Source organism: Orbicella faveolata, unplaced genomic scaffold, assembly GCF_042242905.1.
Source record: "Orbicella faveolata isolate gen_17 unplaced genomic scaffold, um_ofav_v1 contig_35, whole genome shotgun sequence".
Taxonomy (NCBI): domain Eukaryota; kingdom Metazoa; phylum Cnidaria; class Anthozoa; order Scleractinia; family Merulinidae; genus Orbicella; species Orbicella faveolata.
The window spans coordinates 28,811,413-28,835,114 of record NW_028301564.1 but is presented as its reverse complement, the minus strand read 5'-3'; the positions used below and the strand labels follow the sequence as shown (position 1 = coordinate 28,835,114).

General features: G+C 38.7%; 1 protein-coding gene and 2 long non-coding RNA genes across 5 annotated transcripts; 1 reads left to right on the top strand and 2 right to left on the bottom strand.

The window, feature by feature from the left end:
* Positions 1-478: 478 nt before the first annotated feature.
* Positions 479-5,204, top strand: LOC110056542 (uncharacterized). Its single transcript, XR_002297445.2, has 2 exons — positions 479-595; positions 4,551-5,204. It is a non-coding gene; the product is annotated as an uncharacterized LOC110056542 (long non-coding RNA).
* Positions 5,205-6,543: 1,339 nt separating this feature from the next.
* Positions 6,544-12,271, bottom strand: LOC149104146 (uncharacterized). Its single transcript, XR_016202041.1, has 5 exons — positions 12,158-12,271; positions 9,956-10,109; positions 8,873-8,996; positions 6,837-6,886; positions 6,544-6,670 (listed from the first exon to the last, which is right to left on the bottom strand). It is a non-coding gene; the product is annotated as an uncharacterized LOC149104146 (long non-coding RNA).
* A 4,210-nt stretch (positions 12,272-16,481) lies between these two features.
* Positions 16,482-20,865, bottom strand: LOC110056524 (uncharacterized). Of its 3 annotated transcripts, XM_089273882.1 has the most exons (6): positions 20,814-20,865; positions 20,356-20,394; positions 18,916-19,027; positions 17,282-17,537; positions 17,019-17,131; positions 16,482-16,686 (listed from the first exon to the last, which is right to left on the bottom strand). In XM_089273882.1, the coding sequence occupies exons 3-5, from the start codon at positions 18,998-19,000 to the stop codon at positions 17,059-17,061; spliced, it is 414 nt and encodes a 137-aa protein (XP_089130008.1). In that variant the 5' UTR covers positions 19,001-19,027; positions 20,356-20,394; positions 20,814-20,865; the 3' UTR covers positions 16,482-16,686; positions 17,019-17,058. The 3 variants fall into 3 exon arrangements, with proteins under 3 accessions (XP_089130008.1, XP_089130010.1, XP_089130009.1); XM_089273884.1 differs by lacking the exon at positions 20,356-20,394 and having other exon boundaries at positions 20,814-20,858; XM_089273883.1 differs by lacking the exon at positions 20,814-20,865 and having other exon boundaries at positions 20,356-20,450.
* Positions 20,866-23,702: the final 2,837 nt, after the last annotated feature.

Sequence of the window (23,702 nt, the reverse complement as noted above, 5' to 3'; positions counted from 1 at the left end):
TCTATTGCATGGGTTCACGCAATGAACAATATACTGAAAACGGCTTGAGATGATACATACTACAAATAGACTAATTTATCATTAATAAGGAAACTCTGACAAGTTAAAAATTGGACTAGAGAATTAAAGACAAAATTTAACATATGCAAATTAAGGGTTTTTGCGTGAGCAAGTCAGAACCATCATTTCTGGGATCAATAATCGCAACAAAATTAATCATATGCTATTGTTTCGCGATTCGACAGCGTAAAGACAGAAAAAAGCCCGCAAAATGGCAGATTGACTTGAAGTTCGTCCTGGATGCGAGAATAATAACGCAAATACAAAAAATATTGCAATTTTCTTAAGCGGAACTTTCGCAATTGTCAGATTTTGCCTTTTTTAATTCAAACAGCGCAAAATAGGTTTTGAGTAATAAACATTCCACCAAGAGATCACGGCCGTTTCTTAGATACAAGATTCTTTACAAGCACCTTTTAGATTTCCCTTGGATAATCGCTTTTACTCATCGCGGGGAAGAGGGGTTGTAAGGGAAAGCACTCTTTATAAAAAGTAAAATAGAATTCACGCTGAGATTTTTATCCTACAATTCAAGGTAAGGACTAAATTAAGAATAATTTACGGTTTAATCTTGTACTTTTTGAACGCAGGCGATGTTGAAGTAGTGTATTTTTTTATTTGGACAGCGCTCTTTCTTTAGGGTTACAAAAATGGTTGTGTTGATTCTAGTATGTTTCAGTGGAAATGGTGTTTCTTCAACGCAGTAACTCGTTTCGATTTCATGAAGGGTCAGCACTGGACGACGAAAATCAACAGCGAGACTTTGTGTTAAACAAAACAGTTGGCGCTTTGCTGTTGCTTTTCTGTAACTAAAACAAGGAAACATTCGCTGGCTGTAGTTGCATTGAATATTCCGACAGAGCCATAGCAAGTAGCAAGCGAACCGAGAAACTTGGCTCAGTTGATTTTTTCGTTTTTGTTGTTTATAGTCTTCATGAACATCCTATATACCTAGGAAGACAATTTAACCATGGATATTGCCTTAGTCTTAATTTTTTCACGGACATTGCCCTAGATATAATTTTTCTCTCTCTCGGTAAACTTGTGACAGCTTCAATTTTGAGTCATTGATAATTTTTGTTGAATTTCGTATAATTTTGAAACAACTTATAAATCTGAACTGAGTTAGAACTTACACGTAACATTGTCCTTACTTAGCGCATTTAACTGAGGAAAACAAATCGAAAACTTTGCGTGGCATTCGAAGGTCTAAATCGGCTCTCTTACATTGTAGAGTTGATTACTTAATTCCGCATGAGTTTCTCGGTCAATTCATGATCCTTAGCTGAGCTTAGAGTGAAATTTGGCGAAGGACTTATTCAAATATTAGTTCGATTAGCTTTGGCTCTCTACCCACAACTCATATCAAACCGAATTTCACTGAATGTACTATAGTAAGTTATGCAATTCTTGAGGTTATTGCTTAGTAGGTCACCCACAAAATTATACACGAAATGGGTAACTGATTTTTTTTTATTTTTTCTGAAATATTCTCTGTTATATAGTAATAAAGCTTTCGTTAAGTTAGAACTGAGGCCCTATTAGGGGCTTTGGGGATACGGGATTTTTATGTCAAAAATTAATGGGAAACACCTAGGATATCTGGGGAACATTCAATGGGACATAGCATATTTAGAAAACTGAGATATCCCGGGATATCAGGTAGGAACTTGAAATTGTTGGAGGCGGTGGGACAAAAAAGGAATCATTTCCTTACTCCCCCCTCCTCTGTCTCCTTCTTTTTTTTTTGCTCACCCCTTCTCGACTTTTCGCTCACCCCGTCTCCACTTCTCGCTCGCCCCCTCTCCACTTCTCTCTCACCCCCTCTCCACTTCTCCCCATTTTTTGCTCACCCTAGGCGCGCTCATTTGTTCGCTCGCTCGCTTGCAAACGTCTGGTACGTAGGCTTCTGCTCGGACGGTGTCTTAACATGGATATAATATAACTAACACATGCTCGATGTGAACGAACAAGCAAAACACTACGAAAAATAAATTCATCCGGTACATTTGTTTTATCGCTGTTGACTTCATCCACAGTTGTCATCATCGTCTCAAAACGGGTAGCTTCAGGAGAAAAACAGATTTCGGTCGATCGATCTGACCTGCTGGCAATAACCTCTGCGTAACCACTGCGTTTACGATTCTTAACAGCCTTGAACACGAGTTATTGAAAGGATTTTTGGTCCAAGGATGAAAGCAGTCATTTTGGAAATTCTCCATCCTTTCCAATATCCAAAATTCATTCACCAACTGTCCGCCATGTTTACTTGCCGAGATGGCAAAGGTGGCGAGCTTAGTAGAAGGGACCTCGAAAATGTTATTTAAACCACCTAGCGCGGTTTATATAACGACATATAAGGAATCACTCGACCAATCAGATTGCTGGAAGTTCGTTGTTCAGCTCTGAAATTATACGAAAAGTTTATATGAACCAAACATTCCTGATCTTTCGGTATTTTAATAATAAACGATCCAGAATTTCCGTATGAAGAGATCTTGTCGACTTGGTTCAGATGGCTTTTTGCCAGCAGAGCTTTTTATAATCCTGTAGAGGAATCCTGACTTGGGTGAATATTTCAATTTCCATTTGCAATTGAAACAAGTATTTATAATGAAACAAACATTTACTTCTAATTCCGGGTAGTACGAAAGAATGAAATAAACATCAATTTGAGAATGTGCATTTATTTGCTCGATGGATGCTTTCAAGGCACGTAACAATCGTATTTCTTGCTAAAATGGGATAAGTCATATATTTTTGCCCTTCTATTGCACGAAAGAAACCAAACTTTCCAATTTAAGCTTCTTCAAAAAAATTGCAATGAATGATTATCCCTGTAAAATAGGTATCTCTTTAACAGACATATGTACTTTCTGTGAACAAAACACAGAAAGCCTGATTCGTCTCTTCTGGGACTGTGAATTAGTTCAAACTTTTTGTCAAAACATCCAACATTGGTTGATACAGCATCTGATAAAGCCACAGGACTTTTCTTTGACCCTACCAATCTGCCTGGGACTAGTTGATAGTACAGCGGATATACTTCTACACCATGCACTTCTAATTGGCAGATATCACATTTATTCATCGAAAATAAAGAAAACTCTCCCGAATTTACAAGTATTTTCACAAACTTTCCTTAAGTGCCAGGAAATCGCAAAATGTTATGCTTATAAGACAAACACTGTCAAGAAATACAAATCGAAATGGAATCTATTCAAATGAACTGTGACTTCAATCCACCTTTTTTTAGCAGCTCCCCTTTTGCTATTCAATCCTCTTTCTAATTTTACTCTTTATTTTCCCAAAACCTTACACCAGGACCGGCGGCCTCCTTCGTAGTTTGTTTCTTTTTTATGTCGACCTTTTTCCTTTTCCCCTTTCTCTGTTGTCTCTTATCTTGTACGCGCTTTTCATAATGAGCATGCTTCCCCAAATATAGACACAATATTTCAAATCAACTAAAAATATAATCATTAAGTGGTTAAGAAATATATGAAAGTGCGCACTAGTATTATGTAACAGTGTGTGGTAACTAGTAGAAAAACAAAGAAAATACTTTGAGAATACTTCGAGAAAAATGCTTTGGTACATTCGGTGAAAACTGTGCCTGGTTATATGCTAGACATATGAGAAAACATTGCGGCTGCTCACCTGATTATCCAAACAATGTCATGTCAACTCGAAGAGCGTGGAAAAATGAGTCTGCAATGTCTTTCGTGCAGTCAGCGGTTACGGATCGTAATCATTCGTAATGCTCCGTAACGCTACGTCTCTGCTAGTAAATTCGCACTCCAATAGTGATGTTAAATTAAACGGAGCCAATTTTAAACAGGAAAAGTAGTTATTTTCATTAAAACTTGCGTTTGAAAGGTGAAAATCGATCAAAAGAACTTGAGCAAATTTCGTGGTATTTTCGGCGTTGCTTCGTGAGACCAGAAAAGTCACGGACTATCTTACTTACATACTTACATACTTACTTACTTACTTACTTACAAATGGACATGATGACACATTAGTGACTGGATAGAAGCCAGTAACCACAAAAATAGAAGGCAAGGTTAAGAGTTTAAAAAGAGCGCTTGCAAAACTTAGCCGTTTCACCAGGAGGGCACCCAATCTGTTTTGTGTTTTACACTGAATTAAGGAGATGAAAACCTTCATTGGGGGGTTAATTTTCTCAAGACTCTGCAGTCCGTAGGAAGATCCAATAGCCGAAGACGAAAATGTACGTCTTAGTCTTGTATCATTCCCTCTTCAGCTGATAATGAAACTAAATGTAATCACTGATAATGTGTCGAGACGACCCTATTTAAGTCGAGTGCAATTCGGAATGCCCTTCAGCAAACTTCCCGAGAACCCAAATCAAGACCGGAATGAAGGTTTCAAACATTCAAACTACAAAGTGGGCATGCATGGGAGACGCGTTTACATTTGATCAGAGATTTTCATTAAATAATGAGATCTATGGTTTGCGATAATTGTAGGTCCAGAACCCGAAACTGTTTCAAGACAAGAATTCCAGATGAAGACCTGTATCATCCTCTTTGTGTTGGTAACGCTGACCACCTACTGCAGTGGACGCACCCGGTGGCGCATAATCGAGTATGATGTAGAAGTAGAAAGGACAACGGCTTACAAAAAGTGCACGACGGAATGCCTAAAGAGATGCCAAGATTCTGAACCGTGCAGAATTAAAACGCAAAATGATCCTGCCACGCTCTGCCGGGAAGGTTCGGACGACGGTTTCACGGTGGATGGCAAACCATTCGATGGGTGTGAGCGCCTCATCTCGCATCCGGCCCCCCAAACTGACGAACCGAAGCGTCCATTTGAAGTGGCTGATCTGTGGAAGTTGTTCGAAGCAAAGTAAACTTGCATGTAGGAAAAAATGTTTCTTTAGTTGAAAACAGCAGCGAGAACAATATCGAGTTCTTTCAGCAGCAGTTGCTAGGCTGGAAATTGTATCTCACAAGTGGAAAATGTTTTTCTTCAGTTGTAGAATTATAGTGAAATGTTTAAAGCATTTGCCATGCCACTGTTTTTTTTTGTGTTTTTAAGGAATTAAGACTCCGCTTAAACGTTTGGTTGTAACTATGAACCTAAGAGATCTTCTTATTAAATGAATGAATGGGATGTGAGTTATTTTTTTTCAGTTTTATTGCTTAACCAACAAAGATAAAAACATAATTTTCTCCTAACAGTTTTGCAGTGAGGTACGCAAATTACCACGTAGAAGATATTTTCGTGATATACAATTAGTATATTTGCAAGTTTCAAAATTAAAGAAACGAGTAAGACAACGACTCGAAGAGAGAGATTTCAGGAACTTGGGACAAAAGAGGCTCTCTCAATGGTTCATTTCTGCAAGTGAGGCCGCGATTAAGTTCTCAAGCATTCTCGAGAAAGTTAATGTCAAACCTCGTACAGATGCTTAAAGCGTGTGTTATTGTGTTTTTAACTAACGCGAAACGTCTGTTTTAATTGAAATATGGATAACTTCAAGTTCAATTTTCCCTCGCGGGGTCAGATCCAGAGCTAAAGGCTCGATAAGTTCTTCTTAACTGTATCCAAAATATTATCATGCCGTGAGGATTTCTTGGTAACTTAATTTTTGCCATTATTGCTCAAATGTTCTGCGGAAATCGTCTTAATCGTTAGCCGTAAAAATTGTTAATCGTAAAAAGAATTAGTCACTGAAGAAAGTGAGTCTCAAGATCTCTTGTCAATACTTTTTAGTGCCTATTCTAGTTTGTGCCTTGGTAGTAAAAACATGTTATAATAATACCTTCTTCCACCACGGACCTTAAATATGTTTTACAGTATCAAACCAAAGTTTTAAAGCGATGGTAATTAATTCCTAAGATAAGAGGGGGAAGGGGGGAGGGGGAAGGGGGAAGGGGGAAGGGGGAAGGATGAAGGGGGAAGGATGAAGGGGGAAGGATGAAGGGGGAAGGATGAAGGGGGAAGGATGAAGGGAGAAGGATGAAGGGGGAAGGATGAAGGGGGAAGGATGAAGGGGGAAGGATGAAGGGGGAAGGATGAAGGGGGAAGGATGAAGGGGGAAGGATGAAGGGGGAAGGATGAAGGGGGAAGGATGAAGGGGGAAGGATGAAGGGGGAAGGATGAAGGGGGAAGGATGAAGGGGGAAGGATGAAGGGGGAAGGATGAAGGGGGAAGGATGAAGGGGGAAGGATGAAGGGGGAAGGATGAAGGGGGAAGGATGAAGGATGAAGGAGGAAGGGGGAAGGCGGAATGGGGAATGGGGAGGGGGGAAGCGGGAAGGGGGAAGGGAAAAGAGGGAAGGCGGAAGGGGGAAGGATGAAGGGGGAAGGATGAAGGGGGAAGGATGAAGGATGAAGGGGGAAGGATGAAGGGGGAAGGATGAAGGATGAAGGGGGAAGGATGAAGGGGGAAGGGGGAAAGGTTTAATCTAAACATAGACGTCTTCAACCAAAGAGCAACGATAGCCCACTGCAATTTTTTTTTATTCTTGTGCTTTTAATAATGAATCCATTCTACACACTGAACTGAAATAAAAATTCAGGTCGAGACCACTTTTGGTTTGACATCCAGCAGATACATTTGAGACGACAATAACTGTTTCCTGAAGTAATAAAAAAAGAAACAAAAAGAGTTAGTTGTAAAGTCGTGAAAATCGTGGTCTACTTTTTAAAATTAAGGTCATTACAAAAGCAGACGAAAAACTATTTGGTCAGCAGAGGCTGGACTACTGAATTACTTCGAAAACCAAGGACGAAAAACTAACTTGCCTGCGTACTTAATAAGATCAGATTATTTCCAGAAAGGAAACGAATCAAACCTGTTCAAAACATAACACAACAAAAAAAGTATTAGAAAAAAGCCTGTAAGAAAACTCGTGCTGAAAGAAGTCTGTCCACGGAGGTTTTTTTTCTGCGAGTTACGATTACGAAGCGGGTGAAAAATAATGTTTCCTTCTATTTTTGTCTTCCCCAGTCCCACCCCCGTGTATTTTGGTCTGTTCACATCCCCACATTTTACCTGCGATCTCGACCAATTACAGACAGAATAGAGGATCTACGGACAGGCTATGCTGAAAGCTGTACAATGTACTTCTATTTAACAACTAGTTCATAAGATTTCAACATAAACAATGGAGTTTCCTCTCGAGCGACGGCCCAGAGACTGATAGATGCCCGTGGAGATTTTCTTTTTTCAAAAAAAAAATGACAAATATTAGCCCTAGATCTATGTGTAGGTTTAAAGAGCATGAAATTTCTAAGGGCAACTATTAACCCGTAGGCTCAAGACATAAACACTCTATTGTCTCTATTGTTCATTCACCACTTCATTATGTGACTGAGAAAATTATAGAATTGATTAAAAATTGACATTACAACTTTACTTGCTACAGTAATTATATTTTCAATTAAATCAGCTGTAATGAGTGTTTATGACACAGTGTACAACCAACGCGGTGTATTCAGGCTCAGCGTCCGTTCAGTAAATGGTTGGCTGAACGCACTTTTAAAAACTCAAAGGCTTCATCAGTTCTTAGCTTTTACATTCAAACTTCAAAAGATCAATAGTAATAGGCCATATTCGTGTTCTTGGTGTTAGACTGGAACTAGCTTGGAATGGAGGCTCATGCGGAGGAACTGATCATTAAAAGAGAATATGTCATTTGCATTTGGAAAGACTCTCCGCATTAGACTCAGTTACAAGCAAGTTCCAGACCAATACCGAGAATAAATAAGAATATGGTCTATTTGTATTTCTAGCAAAGAAGTAAGAAATAAGGTATGTAAGGAGAATGTGAGGCGTTCAAAAGAAGACATTTCCATTCCTACAGGAAGTAATGAAACAAAACTTCGGACTACAGACGTGGATGTTCGTTTCTTTGAGGATATGATTTTGATGAGACTGAAGGACGAAGCGAAGGGTAGCGTGGACTAACTATGAATAATTCTTGAATCTGATTGGCTATTAGCAGGCCCTATTTGAGCATTTATTGCACATTTAACACGTCATGCCTTGGGTTATTGTACAGTTCACTGATTGAAATTTTTGTGGGGTGCTTTGTTCCAGCCAAGGAGCCACAGGGAAGTCTGGTTACTCGATATTCTTCGCGCGGTTTCGCCGCTCTTCTAAGATCCCAAGGGGGGCTCCCAGGTAAAAAGGACGGGGATGCTCGTCGTACCTTTCAGGGGTTAAAAAAGCAGTTTTGGTAGCTCTTAGGGTGTTCAGCCTCAAAAGGTCCACAGCGGGAGCTTTTGCAGTACCTTTTAGGGTGTAATAATAGTAATAATAATAATAATAATAGTAATAATAATAATGATAATGATAATGATAATGATAGTAATAATGACAATGACAATGACAGTGACAGTGACAACGACAACGACAACGACAATGATAATGATAATGATAATGATAATGATAATGATAATAATAATAAAAACAATATCTACACTAAGTTAATAAGGCTGGTCTTCTAGAGCTGAAGGGGTGGTCTCCTAGTATTGAGCTGAGAAAAAATATGACAGGAGATAATGTGTTGTTTTAAATTTGGTACCTCTTAGGGGTGAAAACCTTCCAAGCCACGCCCATAAAACAGGATCTTGGTACCTCTTAGGGGTTCTTTTCAAAATTTCCGACGAGCACCCCCGTCCTTTCGATTATATGGGAGTTCTCCCTGGGGTAAGATACGCCGCCCTGAAACGTGAAACCTAGTCAGCTAAGCAAGCTATAGCTTCTGGGTTGTCTAATCTCTCGTATGATTACAGTCCAATTGGAATTCACTCTGTCCTGTATTTCTCTCATTTACCAAGGCTCCTCGGTTATTTCCACGCACTGCAAACAGCTGCACTGTGAAGAGACGGTAGAAGGAACCCATGTTGATGTGTAATAGTCCGGGTCACAATACGTTGCTGGACACGCCATATCACATTCTACAGATAGTGAGTAAAAACCAAAAAAATAGTTTGTCGTCTAGAGGATATATAGGGTTTAACTTTGGGTTAGTTTTAATAATAGGTTAGAACCTTACATCATTCATCTATCCTGTCTTACACCACGATGAATAATGTACACATCTTTAATGACATAGAACCTTAAGTTGTCAGATAAGTAAATGTAAAGTCTGCATGAGCCAAGTGGCCCATCAGGCCGGAGCTTATCCCGGTTTTAGTGGCATGAAACGACTAGGAATAATTCTACTCTTCCGTGGATGGGATGCTAGTCCACCGCAGGGTTACCCTCAGCATTAAATTCGCCGGTACCCATTTATGTACCTGGGTAGAGAGAGGTACTGTGAGAATGAAGTGTTTTCTCAAGAACACAAGGCAATGTCCTCGGCCAGGGCTCGAGCGCGGACCGCTCGAACCGGAGACAAGCGAACTAGCTATGAGGCCACCGCGCCTCCCACACAGTTATCAGATAACATAGTTATAACTATACAAAACTAAACAGTTACTGGACAGTTACAGTGTGACTACTCGTAACTGGCCTGTTGCATGTTGGGACGAATTTTCCCAATCTGAACGTTGGAATGACAAGTTTCTTGAGAGGTCCATGGGTTTCTTTAACTTTACTGGGTTTTAAGATTTTGCCGAAGACCTTTTATTTGTATTCTTCAAGCTTAATTGGTTCATTTAAGGAAGAGGCCACCGACCTTTGTTTTTAATTAACTTTCTTATTAGTTAACTTTGTTTCAAGTGGCCTAGAGTGCTGGCAGCTGGTTTCAGTTTTCTCTAAGAGTGTCACTGTATATCCGGTGAACATGAGCGCGTAAGGGCGGTATAGACCAAACTCAATCGCTTCTGGTCTGAAGTGTGTCGTCTCATAATCTCCGCCTCATTTCAAGAGAAAAACAGACTGGCAGCAGTCTACAAGTAGCCCGATTCCTTACCTGCTGTGGTTGGACCCGTTCCCATCTCACTTTCTGTCGTTGGATCAGCTCCAACCTCATTTTCTGCTGTTGGATTTCCCATAACTGCTACCGCAAGGGTAAAAACCGCGATCAGACTAACAAACTTCATTCTCCCGTAATAATGTCAGCCAATCTGAATCAAGAACAGAAACAAAAAGATGGTCATAAGGTCAGTTGTTTTCACGCCTAAGAATCGAGATGGCTCGTAATATAGGTAAAGAGTAATGAAAAAGCCGGCTGGTTGGCTCAAATTACCCTATTGTATTTATATTTGTATTGTACTCCCGGAACTTATCCCGGTTTCCCGCTTTACTTTTATAAGGACATGTAATTAATATTTCAATTTACATGCATGTTACAGAAATGTTTATTTAAGGATATTGGGAGAATTCTCGACAGTTATGCAAACCCGAGACGTAGTCGAGGGTTTGCATAACTTCCTTGAATTCTCCAACCCCCCTCCTATTGTTTAGAACACCGAAAAAATCTCCTAGCCTCTGTTGCTTCAGTAGTGTTTCTTGCGCAAAAAAATAGCGTCGGAGAATATTTCTTTTTCACTAGTGTAGTCAACCTACGGAACAAAGAGATGTAGTGGAAGCCGAAAGCTTTAACGTATCCAAACCCGCCTTCAATCGCACTCTCAAAATCTGAAGTTTAATCTAATTACAGTGATACATAGTTCAACATTTATTTTTCCACCTTTCTTGTACTTTTCAGGAAGTCTTTTACATAAGGCTAACCTCGAGACTTTGTTTACTTTTGTAGGTTATTCCTAAGTTTGTGTCTTGAACTGATAAAGCAAATACTAATGTGTGTATGTACAATTATGTATGTATAAACTATCATTTTCCCTTGTTCTCCAAAACCCCTGTGAGGGTGCCGAACACGTGGGTTCTGTAGTCTTGTGGTATTTTGCATAACGTTTGAAGGGAGTTTGTAAGGGATTTATGGCCGGCTCAAGCTTGACGAACGAGATGTAATATATCAAACACGAAAGACCGTGTTCGACCACATAATTTTCCGAACACCGAAAAGAGAGTTGAAAATACGACGCGCAGGGGAGTATTTTTGACGACCTTCGAGGTGTTTGGAAATGTGGCCAAACACTGTTTTGAGTGTTTGATTTATCTTTTTAATCGAAAACAAAACTCAGGAGAAAACAGAGAAAGAAAATGATAAGAAGCTGTGCTAATTAATAATGATAACAGCACTGCGTGGAGTCCAATACGATCTGTAATGATACGAGTGATTACCAAAATCGGACGACCGCGAAGCCGGAGTCCGATTTGTCAATCACGAGTATGATTACAGACTGAATTGGACAACACGATGTCCTGTTACCAATCAATCATAACCATTACAATTTCCTACAGTTTGAAAAATAGTCAGTCTCTTGAATTGGTTACTGTAGTGACTGTAATCAATGTTGTGGATTTAGTGGAGAGGACTTAAAATGATTGGTTCAAGTAACTGTCCGATCATAGGTGTCCAATTACAGCCAACTATCCGATTACACTGTCCGATTACAACTTTGCAGATTAATTAGAGTAAAGTACACCAGTTTATGCACCAATCACATTTGAGGAAATTGTTACGATTAAGGTCAGATATCATAACACCGTCTTCTTAAACTCGATTAATTATTAACCAGTTTGAGATATCTCAGTCACCCAGTGCTTCTCGGCTCACGGACAAAAACAGGCAAAAGAACACTCACGGTATTCAGAGTCAGAATAAAAAAATCAGCGCGAAGTTGAAGACCGTGGATAGAAATAATGCTTGCACCTTGCGGCGGCGATGGTTCTTTCTTTTATGCCACTCGCTATTTGACTACTGACCAAATGCTCTTTCCTGGTGTTTCTAGTGCGGGTTCCAGTACGCGGTACACAGGTCAGTTTACATATTAACTTATTTTGATGTTCCAATTTAGTGTTCCAAAATTGTGGCAATTTATTTCTTTTTATCTTCGTTTGCTTTCTTCAAAGAGTGTTACGTGGTACGCGACGATGGAAGGCCGGCAGCATTCATAATTGTCTTATTCGGTTTGTGTCAGTTATTGCAATGTTCTCCTGACTAGCGCCTTGCGTTGTTGACTTGACTTTTGTTTATATCGTGTAGATTTTCCTCTTAACATTTATAGTAAGTAAAATTGTAAATATTCAAATCAAGTACTGTACTTACCTGATAAAATATCCCCCTTCTTTGGCTGTGAACATGAAGCAAGAGAGCATTGTCTCTACAGGCTAGCATTAAATAGGTTTTTACCAAACACCTCCGTCATTCCCCGCAGTGGAGCACCGTGAGTAGTAATATCGTGTTAAGCGAAGATTGAAACATTGACGCTGGTGTTTTGATTCACCATTAGCGTTTATCTGCTTTTTTAGTGCTATTTTATGAGACAAATATGCTTCACCTAATTTCTTATATCGTTTTTGACACTTTCCTGTCAAGGAAATACGTTAATTGTGAAGATTCATTGAGGGTTTTCCTTATTCATCGTTTGTCTTCTGGAGAGTTCCAGTTAGAACTCAAAACGCGCGAGTTCAGCGTGCTGCTAATAATTTTAAATTAAAATTTGATTTTGATCATAAGGATTTTATTTTGGATATCCTAACACTGAAAAAAAAAAAGCCTGTTTGAAAGCCGATGCAAACATTTGGCTGTTTGCAGCGTACAAACATCTAGTTTTTCGTCTTCTTTTCGGCATTTTGGTGTTCGGAGTTTTCATTTTAATATTGCGTGATATTTCATGATCGTGTCAAGGATAAACGATCTCACCGCTCGCTTTGTACCTCAAGCTATGACAAGGAACAACAACAGCTGGAAGTTTATATTACATTTCATTCAAACTTATCACCCAGGTTGTAAAGAGGATATCAACAATATTTATTCGTCGATGACCTCATGGGGAGGCTTGACAAATGTTGTATATACACAAAATTTAAATCAATTTAAATCTTTAATGGTAAATTTTAATAAAATATTATCTCTTAAACACTTTTTGCCATGGACAACGCAAGCTAAAAACAATAAACCAAAGCCATTTAGCAATCATCAGTTTCAATGCAAAGGTTAAAACTTGTAAGGACCTTTTAGTCATGTTTAGCCGTGAAGTTTAGAAATGTATACATGGTAAAGTTCGTTCTTATAAGTATTTCTAAGCATGTAGTAGTCATTTTCATTAGTTCTCAATATATCAAATTATTTTGTTTCTTAATCCTCTTCGTTTACTAAGCAGAGCTGATCATCGGAACTGCTCCGCCCACCCATTTATTTCCTGATGGGCCTAAAGGGGAGTTTCTTGTAATGTGTGAAACACGAAAGACCCTGTTTGACCACATTTCCAAACACAGAGAAGATAAGTTCAAAATACCACGCGTGGCGGAGTATTCGAAGTGTTGAAAATGTGACCAGACACGGTGTTACGTGTTTGATATATCCTCTCAATCGAAACTAAAACTAAGGAGTCTGAAGAGAAAATGGAGAAATAAAATCGTAAAAATCTATGTTAATTAAGATCAGATATCCAAACAACGTGACGATCATAATTTCGTTTGTATAAACTTTGTGAATTAATAATTATTTCGAGGATGATCAAACACGAAAAGAACTGGGTTAATCTTCTTAATGGTTCTACTTAACAGCTTTAAGATAAAGTGCAGCATTCCTCAAAGCAACGTATTTTATCATTCATTTTGAAGCAGATGAATAATATCCGTTCCACTCGTACTTTTTGCAATCTTCGTTGAAAATTTTGACTCACCAATCTCTCCACCCAACACTGCACCACATCACACAGTATTTGATTCTTGTTTGGATTATTTTCCTCAACGCCAAAGATAATGCTAACAATATTAGCAATTTAAATATAAATACAACAGGGCAGAAGTCCGCGGTGCATAATTAGAGAGAGGGTATGTAGAAATCGAGGGCCCGATATAGACAACTGGTCATGGAATAAGAAAGGAAAGTGTCGAGATAATAAGATCTGTGTGAAGTGTCTCTAAGACTCCGTCCACACTGCGCCGGAGGGGATTGAAAATGGAGTTTCACTATGAAAACGCATTGAAATGTTTTCCATCCACACTACGCCGAGAAATTTAAAAACCCAACAATCACCGGCCATTTTGGATTTGTGTTTGAGGAAAACTGGGGCAGGGAAATCACATGATTATCGTGACGTCATCGTTTTCAAAAAACTCCGTTTTCAAAATGTGTCCCATCCACACGAAAACTAAAAGCTGCGTTTTCAAATTCCTCCGGTTTGAAGAGCGTTTTCGAAAAGCTCCGTTTTCGTTACGGATCAGTGTGGACGGTAGGCCTAACCGTACAAATAAAGCTGCGTTTTCAATTTTCTCCGGCGTAGAGTGGACGCTGCCTAATTGGTTCTTAGACCTTGATTCATGATGTTTGAATTAATTTAGACGCACAAGTAAGAACAACAGAGGATATTTTAGATCATTATCACAGAACCAATGCGAAGAGTATACGGTTGGCTGTAGAATAGCATGGAATTTTTCGCTTCGCAGATTTCTGTTTGGTTGAGCCAGATAAAGACTTGATAGTTTTAGTCGTTGAAAGTTGTGAGCTGGAACGAAGGCATAAGGCTGACATTGTTACATGTGGTTCGCCCTGATGTAAATTCCATCGTAGACAGCAGGGTACATATAAAGGAACAGAAAACAAAAACAATCGGTGAGGTGAGAATAAGGACGCGTAATTCATAGCCCTGGCCAAAAAGACTTGCAAGTAGTCGCAAGTTGAAAACCTGGGTCTACTTGCAACTCCAGTTGGACAGGCCTTGCGTTGACTTCAGTGACGTACAGTGACTTGCGCTCACTTTGGTCGAGATCAAATTTGCACGCAAGTCGACGCAAGTTTTGACCGTTTGGCCATCCAACCCAAATCAACACAAGTTGAGTGACATCCATTCGTTGTTATAGTAACCTATTAGCCAATGAAATACAAGATATGTTTGTGTGATGGTTACATTTTGGCCGCGCGGGAGTAAGCCCGTATCGTAGCCTTGAAATGTCTTTTTTTTTTGCAACTTGCGTGTACTTGCGAGGAAACTTGCGAGTTCGTTTGGCCACCCAACGCCAGTCTCTACGCAAGTTGTAGCTACTAGCGACCACTTACGAGTCTGTTTTGCTAGGGCTTCGATGGATTACATAAAAATGACTAAATGAAGACTACTGGATAAACCGTAAACTTCCGATAGAAGCGACCCTCGTTACTTTCGGAATTAGCAGCCTTTGGGGTTCGCTACTTTCGAAGGGTCGCTACTTTCGAGGGTTCGTTACTTTCGGGGAACAAAAACGTTATGCAAAGTTGATACAACTGACCTTTTTTACGACATAAAAGTTAGCAATTCATAACAAAAAATGTTCTGAAAACGCGGTAAAAATTCGTCATTGTTCCAGTTTCATGTTACTAACATATGGGTGGCCTCTACATGTCTACGTCGTGTTGTCTGTTGTAGGCCACAAGTTGTGCAAGTTTTCCTGGGGTTCTTTTTTCAGCCCTTCAATCACCTTCTTTTTTCACACTGGCGTCATAAAAACAAGGAATCTCTATACACCTTATTCCAAAATGGCAGCCAGTTTATTATTCTTTTGTTTACATGGTAATTAGCCCTCTTTGCCTCGTCAACATGTACAAAATACAAAAGAATTTTGAAGTGAAAATGAGGCAAAGGTGGCTAATTATTACGCAGACAAAAGAATAATAAATTAGCCGCCATTTTGGAATAAGGTGTATTCCTCCTCCTTAAGCTCCTTTCACCCATACACCCTCAGGCGCACTCCTGCTTTGACCGGACTACCGCGTGAGGGAATCAGCCGATTTTTCATTTTTTTTTTTTCAAGCTGAAACGGTTCCGTTATTACCTACGTTCCTGTTGAAAATGACATGAAGAGTTTTAAATTTTAATTAGAAGAAAAGTTCATTTTCCTGTTCACTTGACCATTGATTGGAGAAATAACTTTATTGTTGTATTAAACCTTGGTCTCGTGTTTTTGGCGGGTTGTAGGAGTTGGCGTGGGGCTGGGCTCGCTACTTTCGGAGGGGTCGCCTCTTTCGAGGGGTGGCTACTTTCGGGATTTACAGTACTAGGGGCAACGATTTTTTGACGTTACTTTCGGGGGGTCGCTACTATCGGGCGATCGTTACCATCGGAAGTTTACGGTAAACCTTTCCCACAAGTACTCAACCTAGTACTAGTGGTTTTGAATGGAGACCAGATGAAGTTAAACCAAGAAAACTACTATTTAGAATACAAACCCTTTGCCCATTTTTTTGGAAACAATTTAGTTTCCCCAAAATCTTTCTCATTTTTCCATCATCCTTATTCTCTGTGGTCCTTCTAGCCCCTCCCTTCGCAGAGGGATAGAAGTACATCTTTTCTCTTGATTTTTATGCAAGTACGAGTAAATTAGTGGGAGAAGTGTGTAAGTCGGCCTAAAGAGGATTTTTCTTTATTTCACAGCTGACAAGAGACAAGACATTATTAGGCTTTTCACGTCCTACAGGACTTTTAATGGTTACATTTAATAACCTTCAGCAGCAGAAACAGCAACAAGGAAAACAATAGCAGTGATAGACTCGTGTCAGACACGAACGGTGGACATTTATTGGCCGTATTAATAAATATAGATTCATTCCAATTTTCTGTGAGGAGATAGCACGCCCCCTAGCTGCATATCATTCGTCTGAAATAAAACAAGGAAGAAATTTTAGTCAGTTAAGTTAAACTGGTAACTGTATGATTTCCAAATTAAAATGGGGCATCTTTTGAGAGCTTGATACAAGTTTTTACAAATAGTATTTTTCGATCCCTCTCCTACTTTGAAATAATTAATGATGTATATAGAGTAAAATTATCAATCGATGATTCTGCTATGTTTTGCTCTTCTGAGCTTCTTGTTCTCCCTTTTTGGAAACCTCTTCTGCTTTTGTCAGCCCACGATTATAACATTATTTCCTCCCTATGAAACGAAGAGCAACATGGTGCATAATGGAACAGAAACCAGCTCCTACTTACATAAAATTCTCAACGATGCTCGGGGACAATTCGTCACAGTTTACTCAATGTATTGAGTATCACCTTCCTCGTACAATTCTGGCACAAAGAATCCATCTTCGTCTATTCCAAAACTGGAATGAAGAAAAAAAAAAAAGCAGTTAAAAAGAAGCTGCAGTGTGTTGTCTTTCTTTAGTTCTCTGCCAAAGACAATCAGGAAACTCAACTAATAAACGCTACTTGGTGAAAAAACTAAAAGAAAACTGTCGTGGGACAGCACTTACTCTATAAAGTTGGCCACGGAGAGTCTCTTCGGGCAGTAGTATTTGACACACTTGCACTCGTTGACTGAAGTCTCCTCCAGCTCCATGATTGGCTCCTGTCCATCAGCGCAAGTAAAATCATAATACTCTTCACATAAAGGCTCACACATGAAGAACGAATAACCTTCACTCGCCACGCATTTGCATTTGTACTGACAATCCTGAAGGACCACCTGTGCTCCTGGGTGGAATTTTTCACCCTCATGCACACAGAAACCTGCCAAGTAAAACCTGTTTAGTTAAAGGAGCTATGTAATGGTATGCACATCTTGAAAAGTTTAGCCTAACTTTTTCAAGTTCGTCGTTTGTAATCCATGTCAATCTTCTCCATTCTTAACCATCCTTGTTCCTTTATCGTTTATTGTTATCTTTTTGGTGGTTTTCTGTCTTAGTAAACTACTATTTTCAGGTTTTCTTCAATTCAAAGGTAATTTTATACCTAGTCAAAATAACTCAAAATACAGTGATTGAGCTCCTTTAATTAAATAACAAGACAGGATTCCGTTGTCCATAATAGTTAAATCGAACTGATTCTTCAAACTTGGAGACACAGAGTTGAAACGGCTCCTTTTTGGGAGCGCACTGTGAAAAGTCTAACTCACTCGACCCAGATGCATTGCAGTTACCAGTAGTTTGCTATTGTTCGAAAACCAATGTGTTTGTTGGGAAGTAATATCCAGGCTTTGCCCTTGTCAAATGTTATTATCGTTTTTGCCTACGAATTAACGGCTGAATACACAGTTTATCTATACCCTTCTCGTTATACTTTGATAACGAGAAAGGCCGGTGTTATGCTATAGATGTGTAACCCAGCCTGACCTTATGCCAATAGTTGAAGTACTACTGGCTTCAAGTGTCACTTGCCTTTTGCTTTAAAATGGACCAAGATTCCTCCTCTCTTCTATGGAATAAGATTTTATGATACGAGAGGATGAGGAATAATATAATTACGACCCAATACAAGTCTTATTCTTAGGGTAACCTCTCTCTCTTTCTTGTGTGACAAGAGCTTTGCTCAGTTGGAGAGTCCTAGCGACTTTACACGCGTGGAAAGCATTTCCACGAAACTCGAGTGATCTATTTATCTGCTGGAGGACTGGGTACCACATCTAAAAATAACTTATGAAGGATTACCTTGAGAATATTAGGGAGTTTAAGAAAACCACGACGGCAGCGGCAACGGGAACGTCGCTAAACAAAAGATTTAATTAGGAAAACAATGGCTGTGAACGTGCGTTATAATTCTTGGTACATTTCTTTACCGTCCTCGGCAAAACAACAACGTGAAATGACCAAATTCTGCGTTGTCTGGAGAACGTGAACCACGACGGCTAATTTTTTAAAATTTTATTTCAAGTTTATCGCTATGTCCTAGATTCAGTTTCGTGAAAGTTTTGTCAGTGATAAACAAAGTAAATGACTTTAGAGTATCGCGAGATTCGTAGGTAAAATATAAAGTCATTTTTTAATCGACGTTGTCCTTGGCGTCGCCGTCGTGCTTACTTAAACTCCCTATAGTCTATATGGAGCGCGGGCGCGCGCACAGAGGAGAGGGGGGAGGTAACTCTCTTGCCCCTGATACTATTCACTCTTACCATCAGTAGCAGTAATTACGGCTGCTGACGTCATCGAGTAGGCAGTTGCAGCCAATAGGAAGCAAGCTGGCAATATTGAAAACATCGCTATCACGTTGTTCTGCTTTTTGCGCTGCGGGAAAACAAAACAAGTACATATGAGTAGATCACTATATTGATCAGTTAAACTTTAAGTGCTAAATTAATGAATACCACCTTTGAATGGTGAACTTAAAACTTTGTGTGTGTTAGTAGAAAACTCAGTTAAGATTTAAGAGATAAATATTCACAACTTATCAGACCCCCTTCCAAACGCTAACCATAGCCTGTACATCAAAAAAAAAAAACGAAAGACAACGATTAATGAAGAGTGTCAACAACGCTCGCCCAAAGATCATTGACTCAAGTCCCTCACACAATGAAAAAGTCTGAAAAAACAAAAATTCCGTAAGTAAAGTAAAGCTAGTTGAATTGTCAACTCTTGAACTAATATCGATACACCGTTTAGTAAACAGGAGCGGAATCTGGGTGAGTAACAACTTTCAATCAAGGATATATATTATGTTGAGTACAGTCACATTTTAAAACTTACTTTAAAGCTTATATACAAAAGTAGTTAATGATAATTTGAATTTTTACCTGGAGACTAAAACGCGTTAACTAAAACGAATGACTAAAACTTAGAAACCTCTTGTCATTCCTAGTAACAAGCTTGACCGTTGAATTATTATTTGTGATCGTACCGGGGGAGGTAGTGCAACCGCATTCTGTGACTCTCTAGTGCACGTACAATCTCTTCCGAAACACTCCCCGACATACGATTTCATATTATTGCAAGCACACCTAGCCAATAGCTCAAGCACACTTTTCAAATTTTAACGTAATCCGTAGAGTTTCATACGGAACTGAAAACTATCGACCGACTCAATTATTGTTTTTCTTTCCTTCAGAAGTGAAAAGTACATTTCTGCCTTCAACCACTTTAACAAAAATTGTTGATTGCTAAATGAATTCAATCCTAAATTTAAAATTTAAAAAGAGCAAAAAAATAAAAAAATAATTCAAGCGTACAGTGCAAAAGTTATGTGCCAGAACACGCGCTGGTGAAAGCCAGTCAGTACATCTGCTATAGAAAACTGTCAACACCACCGGAGAGATGATGTAATGCAAAAAAAGCAAATGAAATAACTTTCTTCGGCAAAATGTACTGAGTGAAGTAAATAAACCACATTCAAGTCTAAATTTAAGTTTAAATCGTCGCTTGACTTCGCCGCGTATATCAGAGATATAAACTGAGTAGTTTTTTTCAATCTTCTAAAGTAAGGAAAAGCTCAGAATATGCGTAACAAAATTGAGACACAGTAAACAGATTTAGCTGGGGAAAAAAAAAAAAAAAAACACACACACACACACAATAAAATAAGGAAGGGAATAAGAGAAAAAGAAAAGACAGCAACCAACCTAATAGAAAATTCCCGTGTAAGCTGTGATTATCCTATACTGAGAAGGCAAAACGTCAAGCCAGTTTAAAAAAATGCCAAAAAAAGGAGTGCAAAGTGATTTTGTCAATCTTTCGTAAGTATTGGTGACAGTGCGTTTTCAAAGTCGGGTACTTGGTGTCAAATTAGTGATAAGAGCTTTTAAAGAGTATGGAAATATGGCGATAGAAAAATAAGTGCATACAACTTCTTTCAATCTGTTTTCTTTTAACTTCAAAAATATCGCTTGAAAAGATTTATCTTTTGAGGAGCTTGCGTCATGTGTACCGTCCTTACTAATTGCGAGATATTCGGGGAAAAACGAATTCAACCAAATTTGCTATAAAATTTCTTTTTAAAGAAAATTGTTAATTAAAGTAGGAAAATTTGTCGCTGTCTTGATTAAAATAGAAAAATAACATTAATACACTTTCTGCTCACCAATCGAAGGGCTGTCAGTATATGCTTGCATGTAGTTTTATTGTACTTGTGAGGTTTGCAGGTTTTTTGGTTTAAGTTAAACAGTGAATCTTATGTTTAAAAATAGCTACCATTCTTTCGTGTGTTTTTGTGCTATAATTTATGATAAATCAGCTTACTGACGCACGCGTATTGTTTGAAATAATCTGAATCTTTATATTTCCGCCGAGAAACTATTCAAAAGAATCAATAATGGAAAAGCAACTACCGGACATAAATTAGCACGAACAAAAAGAAAGTCAATAAGATCGGGCTCTACAGGAGGATGTTATTAATTAACTGCATTTTATGTCGCAAGTGGAGCAAACCTTCTTACTGCAATAGGATCTAAGAAAAGTCTCATTTTCTTTGGCATGTTTTCCTTAGAACCCCTCCGGGTTTCAAAGAAAATTAAATAATAATATTCATTTCTAATAGCGGTTTTAACTACGGGTGTCTTGGATATTTACGTCTAACAGTTCTTTCGGTCAGTCACTCTATTTTGTTGGAAAAATAAAATTCGTATGCTCAGCCCTCGAATTAATCCAAAAAAGAAAATCATTTCTCAATACACTCCTGTAGATATAATCAGTTTAATCGAGGATCGTCTTTCTCGCCAATAATTAACAAAAGCATCAGAGAAAGCCGGCACAAAACATAGATTAGCTAGAGAAGAAATCTTTGCTCTTTTCTTGTCTTTTAAAACAATTTTTAATAGCCAGATAATTCTAGGATCTTTTGAAATGCAAATTATGTATATGAGATGAACATTTATCTAAATCACCGACAGCCGTGGTGAATTTTGATAACAAAAAGGCAAAAACAAGGTGAAGAATGTCATGGCTCAACGAGAACTTTAACAGGGCTTTCTCGACCATTTCAAGCAGCTAAAACAGTTCTGGCGTTTTTTTCTTTGCCTTGGGAAGAGATCGTATTGTTTCAAACTAAACAAAATGAAAACACCATGATCAACAGCGTGAGAGTTAGCTGTTAAAGCCAGTAAGCTCTATTGTGGTTCTTAAGATGAATAATAAACTGAATTCAAAACTCTTGTCCGGTTGATGTTAATTAAAAATTTCAATGACGTACTAGGCTTGATCAATTTCTAAATTTAATCCTATCAGCGTTACATATTAACGACTTGCTTTTTGGTCATCAACTTGCATATTAATTGTTCCTACGTTTTGGGTTGCTTATGACAGCATGCTTCGAGCTTTTTAGGTTTATGCACGGAAGGAACATACTGCAGTATAATGAAAACAAGTCGATGGCATGTCAGTTAACTGAAGCGTCAAAAAGGTGGTACGTCACTAATGGCGTATTTTGAAAAATTTAGCGTAATATTTTATATTGGGTTCGTAATCCGCCCAAACGTGACCATCCTGAAACCGTTTTGGTTTAATTTTACCTATTTAGCGTTAGTTAACGTTTCTCTACCTTGGTAAACTGGTATTTCAGGTACAGTTCCTAGTTGAAAGTATTTTTGTACATTGCAAAATAGGGGAAATAATTACAGAAGTATCTAGTTACATCCAGTGTTTTTGATTTCCGGCCGATTCTTATCATTCTGGTGGTATTCGCAATAATTGTTTTCTTTTTCTTTTCGCTTTTGCATTTATTTTTGGTTAGTGCAAGTGCAAAAAATAAATTCAGAGTCTATATTCGAATTTCAAATAACTCCGTTATCGGCTTTGCCTGGCTCACCGCTGTAATGACGCAGTTATGTTATTTTTTTACAGTTGCTATAAAATTACAACGATCATTTTCCTTGAATCTTGCATCTCAACCCCCTCCCACGGTTCCCCGGAAGGGGTACTGCCTGATATGGGCAATATAAGTATGTGCGGACCCAAGGGGTATGGTTTTTTTAGCGGTTTTGGCCTAAAAACGGCGTAGATTTTGAACATTTTGGTTTGAAATAAGATATGTTTTTCACTCGATCTGACATTGGGTAATTTGGTAATTTGGGTAATTTGTTTACAATGAATTTTTTTCCGCATCAACATTGGCAAATTTGTAGGGCGGGCCGAACACCCCCACAAAATCTTTTGGGTAGTACACCCTCCCCTCCCCGTGTAAGAGAGGTAGCGTTAATGTTACACGTTGTCGTGGTTAGTGCATACGGATCATTTGTCAATTTTCCGGTTCAGTTTTAGATGTCCCAAAAACGACTTGTCTGTCTCATTTACCACTGAGGTGTATTACACGCCGATGATTTGTTTTCTTCTAAAAATTGTGAGATTTTTGTGTGTAAACGTATGGGTCAGCGTGGTCAATCATTGCCAACTTTGCCTGTTTTCAGCTAAAGCTTAGTATGCATAATTCAATTATTGGATCAATGTAATACAGTCAGACGGCATTTATAGCTTTTACACGCACCAGATGATATAACTGTGAACTGAATGAAATAATCAGTGAAGGAGAAAACGTATTAAAAACCGACAAGCTTTTTTGCCAAGTTTAATTTAGCGCCTCTCTTGTGATCACTGAACTGATAAGGAATACGGGGTGGTTTGTTTATGTTGTATTTCCCGTCGTTTCTTGAGACATAATACCTTCATGAGCGTCAAGGCCTGAGCAATGTATGATTTTTAGAATATGAACAGGCCAATTCTTCTAAACGAGGAAGGAAATATTTACCACAAAATTATGAACAACACAAGCCGAATTAAATTGAGACCGGAATTGACCCTTTGAGTATAATTATACTACCACTGGAATTTCAAGAATTGTCTAGGGGGCAAGAACTTTCCTTTAAATAACATGGTCATTAAAGAAATATCTCCTACATCGATCTGCTGCAACTGTTGTGTGATTTACAGAGTAATGAGGGTCAACCTTGGGAGCGTTTGATAACAAACGGAAACCAAT